We start from the raw sequence: 21,989 nt of genomic DNA, 5'->3' as shown, positions 1-21,989 counted from the left end.
GGCTCTGACCTGAGAAGGTCGTGGATAATTTTCACAAACGTACGTTGTGTCTTTCATATTTAATCTGTGCAACACAATGAGCGTCTAATATATGAACAGCAAAGATAGTGCAAAATCAGGCGGCTCCTTTTTAGCCCCGGGGGTACACTTTACCTCATGGCACACCATCGCTGTTGCACCGTGGAAGGCTCGTTGTGTCAAAGGCTAGCCTAGTTAACTCAAGTTCTGGCTAATCCCTGTGTGTAAACTAGAATCGTACACGACTTTAGTGACAATCTGCTGATTATCCGAACAATGTAAGCCGTCACAACCTGCCACATTCAGAAGTCCCTCTTTGGCCCCCTTAATGACACATGCCATAAACACGCGCTCATCCTTCCAGAGAGTCCAGAGAAGACAAACAGGTAAAGCCAAGTGGCCCACCTGGCGCTTCCCGCCTGCCTAGTCTCTTTTCAGCTGTCAAAGGTGTTCATCCTATAACTTCTCAAGGTTTTACCCACGGCGATAATGGGCTTGAAAATATGCCCTTGAGAATCCGAGAAGAAGTCCATGTTCTGGTGTGAACCTGGGCTTCTATTGGAAATCTCCAGGGCATATTATCAAGCCCATTATCGCCGCTTTAGCGGCAGAAAACTGCCGCTAAATCGGCGATACGCTGTTCTTGATAATATGGCCCCCAGTCTTTTTGGACCATAAACACATTTGGAAAAGATTTACTGAAAGGAAATGTGTTTCAAGAAATATCTGACTCCAGTGTCTTTCTTTTCATCTGAGATCACAAGTCGGGGTTTTCTAGCGGTCAGATGCCACTATCCAATAGCATGAACTCCAACCTGCCTGTTCTCCCAGAATGCCTTGCGGTATAGCCACAGGTGAGGCTGCAGCCTGGTATGCAGCATATATATGTTTCTCCCACACTGTGAGGGTCGGGGTGCTGTCTCCAATTCATTTTGGCAGGAGCTCCTGCAGCCACCTTTGGGCATTCTCTTTTCCACAATACAAACGTGTGGTGTATTTTGGATGGAGCGTCTTAATTTGAAAAGACTGACCACCCAAGAATGTATTTATCGCTGCTGAACCTTTTGAGAACTCCAAGACCTCCTAAATACATTAGTGCGTATACAATTCCTGTGTCAGGTAAGCAGTTAAAACGTGTGAAGCTCAACCTTCAAGATCTGAATAGGGCAGAAAAGGGTGAGGTATTGACCGCATCCAGCAAGTATCAATATCGCACCAATCGTAATGCCAGTCTTATAAACTCCTGTTTTCACAAGGATCAGAATGTAACTCCCAGCTTGCAATCAGGACCAAAGGAGTGTATGATTACAGGTCAACCCTGCTTCCACCAACACTGCCAGCGGGCACCACAACCGTGTCCATGATCACGTGGTTAGAATGTTGATTACTTCTGTCACCATCTCTATTCTGCCAACTCTTCCACTCAGGAAGAGCTGCTACCCACTCTAGAATTGTCCTACAGCCTCTCATTTCTTCCTTCTCATTCAGGGCTCCTCCCACTGAGTTTTTCCAACCCATCTGCAACACCTGCACCTCTCCAATCATCCCAGCCCAGACACGTATTGAATACAACATCCGTTCCAGATGTCTTGGTATTGGTGCTATCCTGTGCCCCTATGTAGGTGGTCGATCTTTAAACGAGGAACATTTTTGGGGTGGAATTGTTGCATTTGTAAGTTTAGGTGGGGGATTGTGGGTGGTTCTGTGAAGGATACTCGGAAAAAATACAAGAGCACACAAAATGGAATGTTTGTGGGTATACGCACAACACTAGCTACCGTCAAAGGCAAGATGGGAATATGGTACGGAGCGCCATTTTATTTAATGGTGTGTACGGAAAGATATTTCCCCACAGTGGAAAAGATCTTCTCCTCTAACAAAGTAAGATAAAAATGCCATTTCATTTATGTAGCAAGGTAGATAAGAGAGAGAAAGGGGTCCAGGAAGTCTAAGGCAGGGTATGGAAAAAGAAGAAGAAAGGCCAATGTAGGGGCTAAGGGCATGAAAGAGAAGGGGTGGTAATATAGGATGGAATGTGGATAAGAGGGACAGGAAGCAAGTATTGTGAAAATAGAGGGTAAAAGGGAGCGAGAAGAGAGAGAGAGAATATGGGTCCCAGTAAAGAGACAGAACTCCAGGATAGGTATGTAGGAATAAAAGAGAGATGGGAAGCCATTTTAAGGGGAATGTGGAAGAGAGAAGGATAGGGAAAAGGTAGAGAGTGATAGAAAGGGAGACCCACAAAGTGAGAAGAACCCAGCCTGTGAGACAGTACAACGACAGGGAAGACGAGAGAGAGACAGAGAGAGGAAATGGTATAGAGAGAGGAAAAGCAATCAAGAAAAAAAGAGTGAGATAACGAGAATGAGAGAGGGATTATAAGGCCTGGGAAAGAGAGAAAAAGGCTAAAGCCAACGTAGGTATATAGGAATGGACGGGTAGTGATTTTAGGGGAAAGTATATGGGGAGGAGAGAGAGACTGGTGGCCGAATTCACAAAGGGACTTAAGTGTAGTAAAGTTACTTGTGCGGAATGTCTGCAGTCGAGGCAGAATCGCCGAAACCGGGTGGAAAGCGGCACAGCGCCCTAGAGAGAGAGAGAGAACGAACGTCGGGCATGTTGAAAAGATAGAGAGGGAGGGAGGGGGGGGGTTGTACGGTCGAGAAAGAAACCACAGGAACCAGGAAGAGAAATGGAGTACCGGTGTTGCACGCACATTGGGGTCAAAGGGCTTCAGCTCCCCCAATCGAATGCGGCTCTACTTGCGCCTCTGGCTCAGACAGAGGGGAGTGAAAGTGAATGTAGTGAAGTGGGTCTCCGAGAGCTCGAGAGGGGTGTTGCAACAGCAGGGTGGCTATGCATGAGACGTGCGGGGAGTTAAAAAGAGAACACGGGCAGCTCACAGATGGAGTCCGACAAGTAGAAAGTCCACTCTAAATAGCAGGTGTGCACTACGGGGCATTGGGGTAGAGCCAGAGACCCAGGGTCAGAGGTAAGCAGGGGGCTGCAGAGCCATCAGATAAGAGATCTATACTTGTTGTACGTCATGGGTATGATTTCCACGTGCAACCAGGTGAGAAATCTATAGGTGTGATGATTCAAGCCTGTGTGGTGTTACACTGTCCACTCGACGTGCACTTGTAGTTACTGCTCGGTTTTTAAGCGTCGCGAGCTCCGTTTGGAGTTTTCTGTCAGGTTTTGGCGGCGATATCTGCCGCTTTCAAGATTTTCGAGGCTCTGCGTTTCTCAGCCTTGCCGCTGGCGCGTCAATTTGCATTTTCTGCCCACGCGTGTTCTTTCGAGAATCATCCTAAAAACTGCACTAGGCGCTATCTAAAAAGCGCCACTAGTCTAGCGTGGATGTGGCTGGAATGATTCGTTCGGTTTGGTGTGCTGCTGTCGCTCGCTCCGATGCCCACGCTGACAACTGCTGCGACAGACGGACAAAGGACAGACAGGCAAGATCTCCAGAGGTGGATCTTCCCTGCGGTGAAAGTCTACCCTTGACAGCATGTGAGGGTAGAGCGCGCGCCTACTTACAAGTCCTCCCGGGGTAATCTGAGGGTCGCAGCCAGCTTGAAATGATAAATGGGGTTATATTTAACCCAAAACATGAGAACCAATAACCTAGAATATTCCTTAAGGATTGGGAAAGAGAGACCCAGAGCTTCTCCTGGTTTCTAAAGTCAGCACCACAAAGTGACGTCAGAGTCAAGGAGATAGCTCAGTTGGGGAATGCATCTGCTGTAGAAAACTAAATGGGAACAAAGTAACAACTGTAATTCACAGGAACGCGAGACCAAGCGTAGACAAAAAAAACGTTTATTATTATGAATTAGTATCCAGAAAAGCAGCAGTAGCGTTGTAAGCTGCAGTTAGAAAAGCAAAGACCTCTGATTGTTATGAAAGTATTACCGTTTGCAGCTTCTGCTCGAAATATGAGCAGCATCCGATCATTAAAGCGCTTCTACCCTGCCGTGGCGCCGAACGGAATGCCGACTTGAGCTGTGGACCCAGAACACTCTCGTTCCAATCTCGGCGTTCCCACCTAAAGGGAATTATCTTTGCCAAACACCTCCCGTCCTCCTTCTCCCCTGTTCTCTTCGCTGCCAAAAGGCAATCAATGTGTGTGTCCAAACATCACATGAGGGGTAGGAGGGGGGTGTTGGGTGCTGGCGGGCGCGTGGCGATTTATAGCACATGTTCCGGTAGGGGGGGTGGGGGGGGGGGGGATTTCTACCTACGAGGCACAGACCCTGTAAAATAGCGATCTGCTGTAAAAACGTCTCTCATGCTAATGCCTCCGTTTTATGCGCGCCGATAATAGCATTTTTTTGTTGCCTGTCATTATATCACCCGATGCGGTAGAAAAAGAGAAAGTAAAGTGGTTTCTTGCCGCTATTATTCCCCACGCGAGGTACTAGGATTTCATGTAAAGGTATCGGGCCTGTTTGTTAGCACAGCACGTGCGCAAAATCTCCACCCCCTCTCCCCACCTTTTCAGATCCACGCGCAATCTCGGTGGTAAAGATCAGGTTTTACATTCTTCCCGTGGTGTTTGCGTTGTCTGCTGTGGAAATTCGCGTTTAATTATAATGTATATACTAAAATATTAGCTTTATCGTTAACATAACAGGACAGCTCCATTTGCTGCCTTCAATCCACTAGAATGACAAAACCTAGCGCTCATGCAAAAATGAGCACGCCTGATATTAGGCGCTTTATTTAAAGAAAAAAAGGCTCGGTCTTTTAAAGCCGGTTGAGAGTAACCCATTCCAATCATTAAAACATAGCTCAGCGACCCCTCCCCCCTCCCAAAAAAAAAAGAGTAGGAAGTGCTACTGTGTAAATAAACGCGAACAGCTGCAAACTGGTGGGCTCGAACCAAACTCGAGAGAGAGAGAGCGCGAAGGCCTTCCACTGCACGTTGAAATGCCAACTTCGGCTCCTACCAGAGACGGGAGGGAGAAGAGGGCAGGCGGTGAGACAGTCTTTTAAAGAGGCACCGCTTTAACTGCATCTCTCCAGGTACACCTTGAAACCCTCGTGAGAACCCTGCAGCCTGCGCATACTTTGAAAGGATGGCTCTTTAACTTGTATACATTCCCACATAACCCCGACAGCTGGTCTGCTCTACATTCCACTGGCAGCATGGGAGGGAACAGCCTGGAAGTGGCTCATATGGACACAGCTTTCCCTGGGCGTGCACCCCCGCCCTCCGTCACATGTGTGTGAACCTGCCTCTGCATAACAAACTGCCATGGAAACAAAACAAGGATCCCTCCGTGCCTATTGCTGCACATATATAGGGCGTATCGTCCCCATGCAATATTCTCTCTCGGGTGTGCCTTCCCCGTAGCCGATGTCCCACCTAAACTGTTTTCCACCCCCTGCAGAACATCATAGAGTGGCGCACCACTTACCACCACCCACACAAGCGGATTTCCAGGTCAGTGGCGTAATGCAGGCCCCCTGTCGTCCCTGCAGTGCAGAGAGGCCTCCAACCTTTGAGGGGGGCCCTAATTCTTCAGAGGGTCAAATGTTCTCTTGCATCTTTGGACTTATGATGTTACTTTTATAACAGAATCAACAGGATCACAAGTCCCAGGATGCAATTAAAAGAACTGAGCTGGATGAACTACTCATGCATGGAATTAAGAAACTTACATTCGGCCCCTCAGAACACATGTGCAACACATTTATCAACTCGACTTCGCTAGCCCCCTACTATACATTCTGCCTCATACATATTCAAGTTTTAACCAATAGGGTTGAAATTCAGGCTTCCGGACTCATAGATTTCAAGTTTCCCAGGCCCATGCATAAGTAGATCATTCAGTCTAGGGTTTCTCTTTGCCTTCGGGAACCACAGTCCTTGATAGCTCTTTGTAAAATTGGCACTACAAGTCCCAGAATGCAAAGAAAAATACTTGGCAGAGTGAGCTATTCAAGCATGGACTTGGCAATCTTGAGACGACTGTGTGGCCGAACTGTTTGATTCTGACCAAGTTACCCGATTTTACTTTGCATCTGGTCTAAACTCTTCTAAAATAAATGGCTTTGCTATGTGGGCAAAAACAACTAGACGGTTCCAGAGTAACTACAGAATAATCACACACCACTGCTAAATTTTTAAACAATTGCATCTACCGCCACACAGTGCAGAAAATCTAAGATTCCCTAGTTAGGGAAGACATAGGCTTCCTTGTATTTTGCGATTTATCTTATTTTTTATGGAAGATGTATGCTGATGAATGCCAAGTAGTTCACCTCATCCTGGTTTTGATTCTAGCAAGAAGACATGTGCCTCAATAGCATCATGTATTAAAAAAAATAACATGAATACAAATACTTGCTTTGGGTCAGCCCTCTTCATCCACTGGTCTGTTCAACTGCCATTCACATTTTGATTCCACCCACTGCCGCACAGTGGGTCAGCCCATTTGAGCCACTAGCACTCTCACACTATGCGTGATGGTGTATTATTTTCCCAGTCACATCTGTCTAAAAAAAGTGTGCCTCAGTGCCAGGGCCTGTAGACCAAAATGTTTGACTTGGCAAATGTTGTTTTCTTTACTTTTCTTTTCTATATATTTTTCCATCATTCTGGTATGTTTGAACTATGCTTTTAAGTTACAGTATTTCAAAGCCATTACTATATTTTATTTGAGCCAATAAGAACTGTATTTTCCTGTGATGTGCACTAAAGCTACAAAGGATTTCTACACCTGTACTAAGAACATCGGCCTCTTAGGAAGCAAAAATACAGTTCTTTTTTTAAAGTATTTGCAATGTCTTTTTTCTGTTTCAAACTTTTATTCAATGAATAAGGCCGCCAGTTTGGCCTGCAGCTTTTGTCGTTCTTTAGTTAGGTGGCATATGCTTGCAATAACACGTTTAAAGGAATTTAGACATCACCAGTGTACCAAGTACAGACCTTTTGGCCTTATCAATGTTTATTTTCTTTGGATTCTAGAAGGCGAAGTCCTGAATTCATTCATCTCGTTTTTTTCTCACTTGTAATCCTTAATGAGCCCAGAAACAGAATGAGTGACACAATACTAATTAAAAAAAATGGACTGGGTCAGCTACTGGCTACAGAACTGGTAAACCTAAGTGCCCTAGCCATCCCTGTGTTAAAAAAAAAAACTGCACCACTCCTTTTCATGTTATATTGCTTTCATAGCAAGAAAACAAGCCCCATTCTTCCACATGAGCACTTAAGCAGCCAATGGGAATAGCCTGTGAGAGATAGTCAAACTCAAGCACATTTTTGACCATAGGAGAGCGTGCTTCAAAAAGTATTGCGTTTTTCATGTATCCTGCTATGGTGCATGTTTTATGGTGGAGAGAAACAGAAAGGCCTGTCCCATAAGGGCTGAGTGTGACGTTCACTGCTTCTCTCCCGCCTGCCTTGACTCAGAGTTCCCGCTCATCGAAGGTCACGTCTCAATGATTCTACGTGTGACGGAGACGACGTCATTATGCGTCATGACCAGCCCCTTGTTTTCTCTGAAAAAAGACGCAGGACGTGTTGAGCCTCTTTGAAGGGGACAGAGATGTTCAACCTGACCGGAAACCCCACTTAAACTCACTTGCACAGCCCAAATGAATGACTTACTTTTCAAAATATCCCTATCGAGAGAAGCACATGTCTGTGTAATCCAGGCGTAACTATGCGGGGGTCTCGGCAGGGGGCACCAACTTCTCCTCAGTTTGAAAATGGATAGTTTACAAACGATCAAACTGCAAAGTCTCTAGTTTCATGGCTTTCAGCACGACACGTTCTATTATCTACACAATAGCGTACTTGTTGGCAGTGTGTGTGTCTTTGTATAATCATACACCTGGCATAATGGTGGTGACCAATCGCAAAGTACTTGTTACCTCCATAAAATAATTTTTATAAATAAGATAAATAAGAAAGTCTGACCTGTGGCAGTATAATGACGAGAAACAGGGTCCACTTTAAATCAATAAATTAATATAAAACAGTATATTAACATAATCTCCTTTTCTCTCTGGAATCTTACAAAAATACTGATTCTAACTATAAGGCTCAATTGCTTTTTAGAAATTTTTCAATGAAGGCATTTGTATCTGGATCCTCGTTTACAATCAGTCCCACTTCTTTCGGGTGGAGTAGGTTCCACCTTCTATCTCTTGCCTCCCCTACCAACCCCCCCCATACTGAAGATTAACACCCATGGTTCCTTTGAGTCTTGGTATCTAAACTGTTCCTGCTTAATTTGTGGGGGACCTTCCCGAATTAATGGCCAGGTAAACAAGAAACAAGTGTCTAGGCAAACACCGTGGGGTTAAGAAAAAAATAAATTAGGGCCCCTTATGTCTTTTTCTGCTTGTCTCACAAAGAAACTAAGAACAGATATAAAATACAGTGAAATACATTTTGGAACCATGTCAGCTCTTCATTCTTCTTCATCAGCAGCTTTCAACAAAGTGCGCAGGCCACGGGTACTCACAAAGCTTGTGTCCCGGGTACTTAATTTTGGATGCAGACTGAGGCCAAGGTTCAAGTTTTCTGTTGTCCGTTCTGTGTGATAGGGTTGATCTTCTCCAGGGACACATCAGCCTCATAATCCAAGATCCCAGACAGGGCAGGAGACATTTTGTCCAGGGGCCTTGATGGGGCCCCTTGCTCCCCGTCCTCTTCCTTCTTCAGGTCGTCCTCCTCTGGACAGATGATGGCGTGGGGGATCAGGTAGACCAGGTTGCAGTCGTTTGGAATGGACCCCTTGGGCTCGTGATGGCATGAGAAGAGGACTGCCCCATTGTTGTTGATACTCACCGTCTCAATGGCATTACTGGAGCCCGGACAGAGCCTGTAGCAGCCGAGAAGAGTTGAAAAGGCCTTGCGGAAGTCAGCGTTGAAGGCGTAGATGATTGGGTTAAGAGAGGAGTTGGCCCAGCCGAACCAGACAAATACATCAAAGGTAGTGGAACTGATGCAGAAGGGCTCTGCTCCACTAGACGTGTAGCTGGGGTCACAGAAGGGCACCATGCAGTTCAACACGAAGAAAGGCAGCCAGCAGCAGACGAAGACCCCCATGATGACGGATAAGGTCTTCAGCACCTTGGTCTCCCGCTTGAAGGACATTTTGAATGAACTCTCTGGTTGCTGGCAATCCAAGCTACTGCCATTGCCTGTGCTGCTCTGGCAGTTCTTGGCATGCACCGCGGCCCTTTCCAGGGCAGAGATGCGCCTAATCTGCTTTGCTGCAATCCTGTATATCCGTGTATACGTAACGATCATAATGGCTACAGGAATGTAAAAGCTGATGAGGGAAGAAGAGATAGCATAGGTTCTGTTGAGGCTAGAGTCGCAGTTGTCCATGGGGGCATCTTGTCCCTGGAGGCTTGCGTTCAGGTCCAGGAAGCTGGTGGTTCTGGCCTTGTGCCAGTTGAGCTGGACTGGTATGAAAGAGATCAGCACCGACAATGTCCACGCCACGCTGATCATAACGAAGGCCACCTTAGGGGTCATTTTCCGTTCATACCTGAAAGGGCTGGAGATGGCCCAGTACCTGTCCACACTAATAACACAGAGGTTCAGAATAGAGGCCGTAGAACACATAATATCAAAAGCCACCCATATGTTACAGAAGGAGCCAAAGGGCCAGTAGCCAGCGATCTCTGACACAGCTTTCCACGGCATGACCAGGAGGGCCACCAAGAGATCGGACACAGCCAGTGAGATAACAAAGAAGTTGGTGACTTTGGAACGCAGGTGTCGGAACCGCACCACAGCTGCACAGACCAGGGTATTACCCAGAAGGGTGGACAGTACCAGCACAGAGAGGAAACAGCCTGTGAGGACCCGAAAGGAAGAATCCCGTTCCAGGTGCAGCCCTTTCCCATCCATTGTGGTGGTGTTTGAAGTCATCGTTCATCGCGGTCGAGAAACATCTCGAGACCCTCTACGATGGTCAGCATGGATCATATCCATCGACTCAGAGGCTGCTACAGTATCAAAGTCCACGCGTCTGCTGACTGGTGCCTTCAACCCTGTCTTGTGTGCACCGCATCCTGCTTACGAAACACACCGTGGGGCACCTCGCCAAGCACACCAGAGGTGGTAGCCGCAGCAACGCCTTCTACAGCGGGTAATCCTCTGTGGATGTCCCTGCATGGAATAAGCATACTTTCAGATCAACCACTTCCACGAGGACAGCTGAAGCTCCAGAACGCCACAGTAGTGGTCTGTCCATGTGCAGGCGCGTTGGCACATTCGCAATGCTGCACAAACTGGCCCTCCAAAGGACTATTGATCATTTATTCCCAGTGTCCATTTGAATAACCCTCCAAGTCTACTGAGGCGTGATAGGCGAGGTGGCTGTGCAGACAGCCAGTCCAGAGGTTTGCTTACTGTACTGTTCTCCAACCTCTTCCTCTTTCACATTATTTCCACACCTAAGTTGCAGGTTACAGGCATACAGCTGAAATTCGTTTCTGACCAACTTCTTCCACCAGCGCCAACGTTCTCTGGGGGTTGGTGGGGTCTCTGAACCCTGGGGACAAATATGAAAATATCTTTCAGGACATAGTGCCGCAAAGTGTCATCATCCAAGCTCTCCCTCCTAAAGCTAAAAGTAACATGCTTACCTCTTCTCCTTTGGGGTCAGATCCTTGGGTCCAGATGAATACCCACTCGCTCACAGATGGTCATCCCATAAAGCGCGGATGCCACTCGGTGCCAGGCATCTGCTGTCCCAAGACGGAAAGATAAGCCCATCTGAAGGCCGCGTGAAGCCCACAAGAAGCTTGGAGGTTCCCTCGCATGTTCCTCAGGGCCACAGATCCCCAGTCTGTGCAAAAAGCTCCTCCTTTCATCTGGGCTTCACCTGGGCGCATACCAGCTGCCTCTTCTGTGGCTTTTGATAATCCCTTTGGTCAACTGGTATTCTTTCTTTCATCCGTTAATAAACTCTAAGAACAATCAGTGTACACGTATTTCCCAGAAAAGCGAATTCCCGTTCACTTTAAAATTCACTGGGACGTGGAAAAGGTCTGCAAGTGCATCTAGGCGAAGACAGGGAATAACTAGCCACGCGGTGGTTCCTCCAGGGAGTTGCCAGCCACATTAAAGAGGCGAGGACATGGCAGCTTTAGAATAAGGTTGGAGTTCCACTGCCTGGAGATGGGGCACGGTGAATGACGGGCTTTCTGCCCAGCTCCGGGGAAGTCTCCGTTGAAGGTGCTCGTGCAGGGGTTTCTAAATATCTGTTTGCAAGTCGCCACAGTCGAATTTTGCCGGCAGATGTTCAATCCTAGGAGCAAACGCCCAGTGTAGCTCCTCCATTCCACGCGCCCCCTCCGGTGCAGAACGCGCCCTGTTGATGTTCACGGTGCGGTGGGTGGGGTGCACCTTCTCCGCCCCTGTCCCGGAGTAACAGAAGGCTATTCCCACTTCATCCTCGAAGACTGCCCCAAATGCCGCCCGCGAAGCTACATCCTCTCTCGATTCAGACCCCCCCTCCTGCCACGGATGATGGGGCGCGGGCACTTCCAGGACACGACATGCTGAAGCGTCTCTACGTGATAACACACCTCCAAATGGAGCAGGCCCCCTTCAGTGCGCTGGGGGGTCGTCCGTGGGAAGACCCTCGGGTTTCCTTTGCAGTGCCCAGGACACGCCACCCTGAAGCTTCACTCGCGGGGCCGATGGCGGGTCCATGGCAGAGTGTGACGCCTGGCTGGGCGCATTAGACCGGATTCTTCACCCTGGATTGCACAGGATCAAGTCGGGCAAAAAAACACAAAAACAAAACTGAAATTAGTGAATGGCAAAACGACTTGTGAACTGTGCTCAGTACATACTTTAATTTAAATTACTGTGCTCAGTACATACTTTAATTTAAATTCCAAAACGGCGACACGCACTTCTGCACACAGAGAACATGGCTTCTGATTAAAAAAACAGGGTTTTTCATTTACACTGAAATAAACGGCTCTGTATACCTGGATAAAATAAAATATCAATTTATGGCTAATGGACCTTTTTATTCAGATGAACAATTGCTTCAGACGTGCAAACTTGATTAAATACATATTTCCAGTTCATTAAATGCATATTTCCTCTGAATGCACATGCAGCCCTCTGCCCCCTGGGATCCCTTTTAAAGCTACTGCTTGTGTGTAAAGTTGGATCCGGCTGCTCTCCGAGGTTGCTCTCGGTATCCTTACCTTGAAGCGCCCTCGGGCTATGGGCGGTGGAAATCTGGGACAGGCACATGTTGGCCCCTGAAAAGTCCTGCAGTCCGATTCTGCACTGAAGAGGGAAGTAGTGCCCGCTCATCCTCTCACTGCTTGGTTCCCAGCTCTGTCCCAGCTTTAATGATGCGAGGTTCACATCTCTATTCGGTTCCCCTCAGATAGCCCCAGGATTATGGTCTTTGTGTGCCCTCTAGTGGCAACTTTCTTACATTGCTGTGTTTCACCTCACACTGAAGCTCGATGTTGCGCTGTGCGTGGAACCAACGCAATCTTGTCTACCAGCGTCGGTACATTTTTTCTTAAAACGAAAAATACTTCGATTTGTTGTCTCTGCCGAAGACTTGAATACAATTAGAAATTATTTAATTGCAGGGATTCAGCGGCGCTAGAACAGGGGATGCGGGAAAAACTTGAACTATGTAGTTGGAGAACGCGTGGATAAAACACATCGAGACTTCCGGTGATCTACGGTTCAAGGCATCTTTAAAATCTGTCTAATTCTGAGCATTTCCTAGAAGCGAAATTCCGTACATTTGAATAGCAGGGCTCTTTTGGATACCGATTTCCCTGCAGAATCCTTATGTTGTAACAGCCCCGCATTTAGACAGCACCTCATTACTTTCTTCACACTGTCACAGCGCCATGGCAGGATTCTGATCTGGCAATAGACGAAGGCTAGGTCAGAGGCAGCTCTGCATGACACTAGGCGCAGGGCATTTTCAATACGGCGCCTACTGTAACCCTCTTCGGGTCGATTGCGCGTGCCCCAGATTTGAGATGTGCTCATACCTAGGTGGGAATTAATGATCAACTCACATCTCTGTACCTAAGTCTCCCTAAACGGACCTGAAATTCCCAGATCCAGTGGGCACAGCTACCCCTCATTGGTTCCGTAAGAGTTTACCACCTGCTCAAAGTCTGCGGTAATTGGGAGGGGGTAGTGGTCGAAGTGGGAAAAAAAAGTAGGGGAACTGTGGGTGGAGAATCAGGGGGCGGGAATAACCGAAGATTGAATCAGTGGGCGGAGTCAGGGGTGTGGCTAGAAATAGCAAAACATACCAATTTTTAGTACGTTTAGCATTTCCCTGACCAGTTACAGCTTATAACGGTATTTAATTAAAACAATGGATAAACTTGTTTATTTGAGGTTTAATTCAGGAAAAAGCAAACACTCATAGGGAATACAGGTTTATGTAAAGCGTGCGAAATATAAGCAGGAACAACATGTTACCTTAATGCTTTTACTCTCATTGTTCAGAAATCCATGATTATTTTTTGTCTCAAACATTGAGGACATGAATACAGGGCTCCTCCTGTACACATGTTAAGCAGGGCTCAGAAGAGAAAGGGACTCTTCAGGAGAATCTAGACTCACGGAAACCCACAAAGGCTCCTTCACATTCATGTCAGCCAGCTAGCTGCTCAATCATAATATAGCAAAAAGAATAACTAGTGGATAGAATGCAGAACAATGTCATACATTCACCCCAGTACAGAGATCTGGGCCTAAATCCATTGTTTCTTTGCTCGCCATGCCATTCCAGTTTGGAGCCAGCCATATGCAAATCAGTCTTGATCCTGCACCCAATGGGAACAGTCCAGCCCGAACTGCCAGGCCAGGTCCTCCCTGGACTGGAAACAAGCATCCTAGGACCGGTTTCGGGCTTTCAGCCCTCATCAGCCAGGATAGCTTGATTCCAGTGGCATGGAGAGCACAGGACTCATGTCTGAGCATACCTGTCCCACTCGGGGTGACAAATGCAAAAAGAACAATTGATGGACAGAATGCAGAACAATGTCATACATTCACCCCCGTACAGAGATCTAATCCTAAATCCATTGTTTTTTTTCTCACCATGCCATTCCAGTTTGGACCCAGCTATATGCAAATCAGTCTTGATCCTGCGCCCAATGTGAACAGTCCAGCCCGAACTGCCAGGCCATATGTCTTCAAGTGTCCTTTCATTCGGGTAGGGAAAACAAAGCAGTACCTACTGAACAATGCACATAACATATTGCTCTTTGTTATGCATGGTACATGTTTTTTGCAGCAGGCATATTACCCCTCTGTGCTACCTTAGATGAGTAAAACAGCCACTAGACAAAACATGCTCCCATCTCTCTCCAGCAGGTACATTGATCACAAACGTTATCTTGGCACTTGTATTGTTGACCGAAACCTGCTGAATATACAAAGAACTTTGCAGTGTTTTTAAAACTCCTGCACTTGTACAAAACCGCCCCCCCCCCCCAAACTAAACTGGCCCCCTACCCTTCCAGTCACCCTGGTTAAAGCCTGCTCCTGCCCTTTCACTGCTCCTGTCGAGTCAGTACTCCTGCTCATGCTCGATCAACACTCTTGCTTCGTCAATTCCCCTGTCCCCTCCCTTCTTCTGGCCTGTCACTTCTCCTGGGCCCGTCACTTCTCCTGTCCTGTTCACTGCTCCTGCCCCGTTCACTGCTCCTGCCCCGTTCACTGCTCCTGCCCTGTTCACTGCTCCTGCCCCGTTCACTGCTCCTGTCCTTTCACCGCTCCTGCCCGGTTACCACTCCTGCTCATACCGCTCCGGCCCCATTACTTCTACTGCTTCATTACTTCTCCTGCCACGTCACCTCTCCTGCCCATCACATCACCTGCCTGTCAAGTCACCTGCCCGTCACTTCTTGTGCCCTGTCACCTCTCCTGCCCTGTTTCCTCTCCTTCCACGTCACCTCTCCTGCCCTGTCGCCTCTCCTGCCCCGTCACTTCTCCTGCCCCGTCACTGCTCCTGCCCCGTCACTGCTCCTGCCCCGTTCACTGCTCCTTCCCCGTTTATGTCATAGGAATCAACGCTTGCCATCCCCAAGACTCACCCTAGGTTCACTAGTGAATGGTTTCGAGGAGCTGAAGAATTGTTTCGAGAATCGAGACTTATAAGTTAATGTATTTAGTATTTCATTTATTAGCATCACAATAGTTACGTCTGGGTCTAAACCTATGCCTATTTTATTCACTTTTAGTAAAGTCAGTGGTGCTGGTTTGAGTGTTGATGGTTGACTAATCTGGCTCAATTCTAGTATACTACTGTCATGAAAGAAAACATAATCCAGTGTAGAGCAGAGATGCTCACCCACTGCTCTCTCCTTTTAATTATTGTCAACGATCATGTCAAACAATGCTGAGAGGTCAAGCAGTATAGTTGCCAGGTGGTGTTCATCAACTGCAATGAAGAGGAGTTCCTCCCAATGCTGCCCAGGACATGTTTAGTGCTACTGCCAGTAAAAAAAAGAAATGTGAATATAACTGGATTTATTCAATAAAAGAAGAATCTGATAATCTTCGAATGGTATCAATGATTAACTTATGTAATCATTAGATTTAGCATTGATTGTATTTTCCCTGCTCCTCAGCACTATTTGTGTAGCAGTTGATTACCTCTTGAGAAGTGGGGGTATTAGGGCTTCCCTCGTTTTCTTTTGTAAGGACAAGTTTAGTGACATTAAAGGAATTTCGATTCTGTTGTCACATGGGGGTATCCTTCTCTGTATATTTCACTACCTACCTGTTCTCTCACTGGGGTTGATTAGTGCCTTCCTTTTCCATTGCCATTTGTTTTCTCTTTAAGCCATGTTGCACAGCAGCCCACGCTAATGTGCAATGTGTGTAAAAACAGCTCGGAGGCACAAACAACGGGATATGGGAGGGTGATAAATGAAAGAATGGACAGCTGGGGGAAGGTGAGAAACAACAAAAACACACAGCGGGAGGAGAAGGGAAAGAAATAACAGCGGGAGGTTGTCGGGGGAAGCAACACGATGGAGGGACTAGTACCAGCAGGAGGAGGGTTGGGGGAGAGAGAGACAGACTGTAGAGACGTGCAATCCACCGGAATGCACATTAAAAGGTAAATAAAGAGTACCTGCAGGAGCCTGAGGCCACTGGTTGGACACTGACCACAGGTGAGAAGCTGTACTTGTTATATGCTCCTCGGAAGAGACATACACAAAGCCGCAGGAGGAAGCCGGAGGTGAGGAGGAGTCGCTGAGCAATAAGAAGCAATGAAACAAGAGTGACAGGGAAGCCAAGCAATGGTAAGTAATGGGTGGGCTATGAGCCCGCTTTAAGCTGTTTTTTCTTACAAAATATTTAGCAAACACAACGCAAGCACTGTGCAGGCGAAACTAAAACCTGGTAACTAGAGAAAGCAGAATCTGTAATAGTGAAGTAAGGGGAAGTGAGTGGTGGTGGATTAAACAGGCACGAGGGGGAATCAAGACTTTGTATCCTGGGTATTTGGCACACTGAAGTGCAAAGAAAACTTTGGGCATTTAATCTTTTAAAAATGAAGCACCGACACCAGATGATACAGGGCAGGCCAACAGTACTACACACTCTAAGAAGGAGAGACATATTTCCTTACAGCTAATGGTATTGAAACATTGATTCAGAAGTAAAGTACCTCCATGAAGTTGCAAGCTAAACATAAATTGTGTTTAAGTATTCCCATGACCTCAAACTATACTTTCATAAACTGTAAATCTATTGCCATTATCTGCAAGCATAGTTTTATAAATCAACAAATGCATAGCCGTAAACTCCAAACATGTGCCTCACGTCTCAGTACGTAATACCCAAACATGTCACTCATTCTTAGAAACAAAAAAAACAGTTCCACACAAGCTGCAAACATATTGTAATGCATTTCCAAAGGCACATTTCATAACTGCAAAACTAAACCTTTATAGTTACAAAAGCATTGGCCACTCCCTGAGATGCTGACTTTGCAAAAGACAAGAACAAAGGCTTTTTCTACCACAATGTCAAGTGTTGATTTTAGTGACAGTCACAATATCGACTAAGAATATCAGCCACCAGTATATCATCATGGTAAGTATATATAGCTAAGTGTAAGATTTATACTTGACTCCACATCTTCTTACTTTGTGAACATAGAATGAAAGAGAGCCTATTCAAAGGGAAGACTTCTGGTGGTTGGTTATTTCAGGTTCGCAAGGAATGGACTGTGATAGTAGCTTGCATGGCAGACTGAAGAATAGCTCTGCGCTGACCACAGTGCGAAGAAAATCTGAACATTGAGGCAATTCAAAGTCAAGGCAAAGATAATATTTCAAGGGGAAGTCAAGGTGGTTTACCCAGCCAAGAGGATCATTCGTTATTGGAACCAAATGCGGAGTCAAAACCCAATAAAAGAAGATTTGATCAGAAGATGGCTGCTCCTACAAAGTTCGAAGACTTTTTCTAGGACATGTAACTCTAGATACTGTCAATTGTTTCACATCTTAGAAAAAACATATGGCTGGATTTTATCCACTTAAAGTTGATCATTGATGTTATTTTTGCTCTTACAATGTGTATTGCTGTTGGCACTTCTTTTAAGGAAGTTATTTTATATCCAAAAAAAGATTATTATTAACATATGGCTGGATTTACATTCTTACCCTTTGCTTATGTGTTTTGTATATAGTTATACTTTCGTGTTTAGCATATGAGTGTATTTATAATTTTCTCAAAGAAGGAGGTGTCTTTATGATACATATTCTAACCTGACATAATCCTAAAATATTATGGAAGATTATTTTGGTCCTCCTACAAATTAAGGGATTCACATCTTGTCAACAAGAATACTTACTATTACATACTAGGCGTGTTAGGACTTACCTGTTGTGAGTAGGTATTGCATGCACGTCTGTGAGGAGAAAGCATAGTTGGCCTTTTCAGACGTAAGTAGCTAATGTGGTATGCAGAGATTTTATCTTACTGGTGGTCAGCTAAAATCACTTTGGACCCCAAGTAAACTACTTGCCCGGTCCAAAATCCAATCACAGACATGGATCAGCTCGAAAGAAGTTTCTTGTTTTCAGTGAGCTTATGCTTTTTCCTTCACAATGGCAGCTCCTGGCGATTTCGATTGGTCAAATTTGATGATAGAAGGAGTAACTAATATCTATATATCCAATTTACTGCAATCACATTTACATTCCCAAATTACTTATGCTGAAATTCTGATATGTGGACAGGATTTCCAGGAAATTTGGCAGCCAATAATACCCATAGTAAAAAGTTAAAACCTGCACCTTGTCCTCCACCAGAATCATTACAATAGCATTAGCTGAACAGACCACATTTTAAATTGTGATTCCTCGTAAAGTCAACTTACTTTCACAAAAAGTTAATATAACTTCTGCTTTTTATTGAAAAACTCCTGTTTTCTAATCGTCTGAAGGCCAGAGATGAAACCAGCCTTATTTCCTTCAATTAGATAATTGGCACAAAAAATAATGTCAACAGTTCCACCAACCTAGATTAATATGAAGTTAAGATTCTGGGGATCCTGTGGCTCTGTTGTTTTTATCCTGTGGTTTTCAAATATGGTAACACTATTGGAATGAGCCAATTTTGTTATCCTAAATGAACCTGTACGCCTATGTAGCGTTTTTTCCTTTTTTTTTCCAGTCACAAGAGTACTGCAAGCAGAGCAAATCAGGAACAAGAAAAAGCTGAAGCCCAGGAACAGGAACAAAGAACAAGCATTTGCAATGCAATAGGTCTCGCATTAGGAAAGTTTGAGCTATTGGTATTGTAAATGACAAATTTGTTATTTATGTGTTGGTTTTGAAAATAGCGAAATTAATAGCTTTGTCATTTACAATGCCAATAGTTTTAACTTTCGCAAATGTGACACCTATAGCATTTGTAATGCAATATGTATTGCATTAACGTGACTTAGATGTATTGATATTACAAATAACAATGGCTTTAATTTATTTTTAATAATGAATACTTAAATAAAAGTTATTGTAATTTATAATGGCAATAGCTTAAACTTTAGTAAATACATTTTGTGAAGATTATGTTCAGTGTATTTTATTGTGACTAAAATCCAAGAACAGAAGTGAAATATTAACCTCTTTTTGTGACATTTGTAATAAAGCTTGAAACATTGAGAGAACATTTTTGAACCCGTTGTTGTTGATTGGTTGCACAGATTGATGTTGTGGTGGCGCAGCGTGATGTTGTGGTTGCGACGAGTGATGCTGTGGCTTTCAGTGTTGCTGTGGTAGCGCATAGTAGTGATGTGGTGCCCCTGAATGATGCTGTGGTGGTGCTGAGTGATGCTGTGGTGGTGCTGAGTGATGCTATGGGGATGCGATAGAGTGAGTGCGATTGATAGATAGAGGGAGGGCGATAGATAGATAGCTAGAGTGTTGGCGATAGAGTGAGTGCGATGGATAGACAGATAGAGTGAGTTAATAATTTTCTACTTTGGGCAGCATGCTCCTCAGAAGCATTCCCAGGTAACGGGAGGCTTTGTGCGAGCCGCATTCCAGGCAATTTACAGTGACGGTATGACGAGAGAGGCAGAGAATGTGATGAGAATTGCCGACCCGCAGTCCTCCATTTTTGCTGATGCGCATGAATCTCAGTAATTAGTCTGCACACAAAGTGATAAATGTATCCCCCTTAGCCGTAGCAGTTGAACCACTGGCTCTATGTGTTGCATGCATGCGTTAATGTGGCAGTCTATTTTGGCCAGCAGGCGCACTCAAAACACAATGAAAATGAACTACTATTACCCAATGTAACAGTACTCAATTCATCCACTTTTGAAGCTGGAAGTGTGAGTTGGTCCTGCCAGGATGTGAATTGATGACCTTCATTACATAACTGCAGATGTATGCAGCGAGCATTTAATACACAGAAAAATCTTGCTGTGAATGTGTGTGTGTGTGTGCGTATGTGTGTGTGTGTGCCTGCACGTGTGTAAAAGAATTAGCACTAAATAGCACATGTGTGAGTTGGTCCTGCCAGGATGTGAACTGATGACGTTTATTACTTAACTGAAGATGTCAGTAGTGAGCGTTTAAAACAAAGAAAAATCTTGTTGTGAAGGTGTGTGTGTGTGCGTGTGTGGGTGTGTGCATGTGTGTGAAAGAATTAGCACTAAATAGCACATGTGTGAGTTGGTCCTGCCAGGATGTGAACTGATGACCTTTATTACATAACTGAAAAAGTCAGCAGCGAGCGTTTAAAACACGGAAAAATCTTGCTGTGAATGTGTGTGTGCGTGCGTGCATGTGTGTGAAAGAATCAGCACCAAATAGCATGTGTGTGAGTTGCTCCTGCCAGGATGTGAACGGATGACCTTTATTACATAACTGAAGATGTCAGCAGCTAGCGTTTAAAACACAGAAAAATCTTGCTGTGAATGTGTGTGTGTGTGTGCGTGCGTGCATTTGTGTGAAAGAATTAGAACTAAATAGCACGTGTGTGAGTTGGTCCTGCCAGGATGTGAACTGATGACCTTTATTACATAACTGAAGATGTCAGCAGCGAGCGTTTAAAACACAGAAAAATCTTGCTGTGAGCGTGTGTGTGCATGCGTGCGTGCGTGCATGTGTGGAAAGAATTAGCACAAAATAGCACGCGTGAGAGTTGGTCCTGCCAGGATGTGAACTGACGACCTTTATTACATAACTGAAGATGTCAGCAGCGAGCGTTTAAAACACAGAAAAATCTTGCTGTGAATGTGTGTGCGCGTGCGTGCATGTGTGTGAAAGAATTAGCACTAAATAGCACATGTGTGAGTTGGTCCTGCCAGGATGTGAACTGAAGACCTTTATTACATAACTGAAGATGTCAGCAGCTAGCGTTTAAAACACAGAAAAATCTTGCTGTGAATGTGTGTGTGTGTGTGCGTGCGTGCATTTGTGTGAAAGAATTAGAACTAAATAGCACGTGTGTGAGTTGGTCCTGCCAGGATGTGAACTGATGACCTTTATTACATAACTGAAGATGTCAGCAGCGAGCGTTTAAAACACAGAAAAATCTTGCTGTGAGCGTGTGTGTGCATGCGTGCGTGCGTGCATGTGTGGAAAGAATTAGCACAAAATAGCACGTGTGTGAGTTGGTCCTGCCAGGATGTGAACTGATGACCTTTATTACATAACTGAAGATGTCAGCAGCGAGCGTTTAAAACACAGAAAAATCTTGCTGTGAGCGTGTGTGCATGCATGCGTGCGTGCATGTGTGGAAAGAATTAGCACAAAATAGCACGCGTGTGAGTTGGTCCTGCCAGGATGTGAACTGACGACCTTTATTACATAACTGAAGATGTCAGCAGCGAGCGTTTAAAACACAGAAAAATCTTGCTGTGAATGTGTGTGTGTGTGCGTGTGTGTGTGCGTGCATGTGTGTGAAAGAATTAGCACTAAATAGCACGTGTGTGAGTTGGTCCTGCCAGGATGTGAACTGATGACCTTTATTACATAACTGAAGATGTCAGCAGCGAGCGTTTAAAACACAGAAAAATCTTGCTGTGATGGTGTGTGTGCGTGCGTGCATGTGTGTGAAATAATTAGCACTAAATAGCCCGTGTGTGAGTTGGTCCTGCCAAGATGTGAACTGAAGACCTTTATGACATAACTGAAGATGTCAGCAGCGAGCGTTTAAAACACAGAAAAATCTTGCTGTGAATGTGTGTGTGTGCGTGCGTGCATGTGTGTGAAAGAATTAGCACTAAAAAGCACGTGTGTGAGTTGGTCCTGCCAGGATGTGAACCGATGACCTATATTACATAACTGAAGATGTCAGCAGCGAGCATTTAAAACACAGAAAAATCTTGCTGTGAGTGTGTGTGTGCGTGGGTGCATGTGTGTGAAAGAATTAGCCTTAAATAGCACGTGTGTGAATTGGTCCTGCCAGGATGTGAACTGATGACCTTTATTACATAACTGAA

The 21,989-nt window shown here is 45.3% G+C and overlaps 1 protein-coding gene across 2 annotated transcripts; it reads right to left on the bottom strand.

Annotated features, from left to right (window-relative positions):
- Nucleotides 1-7,156: 7,156 nt before the first annotated feature.
- DRD1 (dopamine receptor D1) lies at nucleotides 7,157-12,348 on the bottom strand. 2 transcript variants are annotated; one of them, XM_086928866.1, is made up of 3 exons: nucleotides 12,223-12,348; nucleotides 10,642-11,760; nucleotides 7,157-10,569 (listed from the first exon to the last, which is right to left on the bottom strand). In XM_086928866.1, the coding sequence occupies exon 3, from the start codon at nucleotides 9,920-9,922 to the stop codon at nucleotides 8,552-8,554; it is 1,371 nt and encodes a 456-aa protein (XP_086784992.1). In that variant the 5' UTR covers nucleotides 9,923-10,569; nucleotides 10,642-11,760; nucleotides 12,223-12,348; the 3' UTR covers nucleotides 7,157-8,551. The 2 variants fall into 2 exon arrangements, with proteins under 2 accessions (XP_086784992.1, XP_086784991.1); XM_086928865.1 differs by having other exon boundaries at nucleotides 7,157-10,547.
- Between the last annotated feature and the right edge of the window lie 9,641 nt (nucleotides 12,349-21,989).

The sequence above is a fragment of the Lissotriton vulgaris genome, chromosome 7, assembly GCF_964263255.1.
Source record: "Lissotriton vulgaris chromosome 7, aLisVul1.2, whole genome shotgun sequence".
Classification (NCBI taxonomy): Eukaryota; Metazoa; Chordata; class Amphibia; order Caudata; family Salamandridae; genus Lissotriton; species Lissotriton vulgaris.
Note: the sequence above shows the minus strand (reverse complement) of the source record. Positions and strands in the feature narration are given on the sequence as shown.

Bases quoted from the DNA above. Each gene is read 5' to 3' on its own strand.
- DRD1 (XM_086928866.1), bottom strand. From the start codon at position 9,922: ATGACTTCAAACACCACCACAATGGATGGGAAAGGGCTGCACCTGGAA.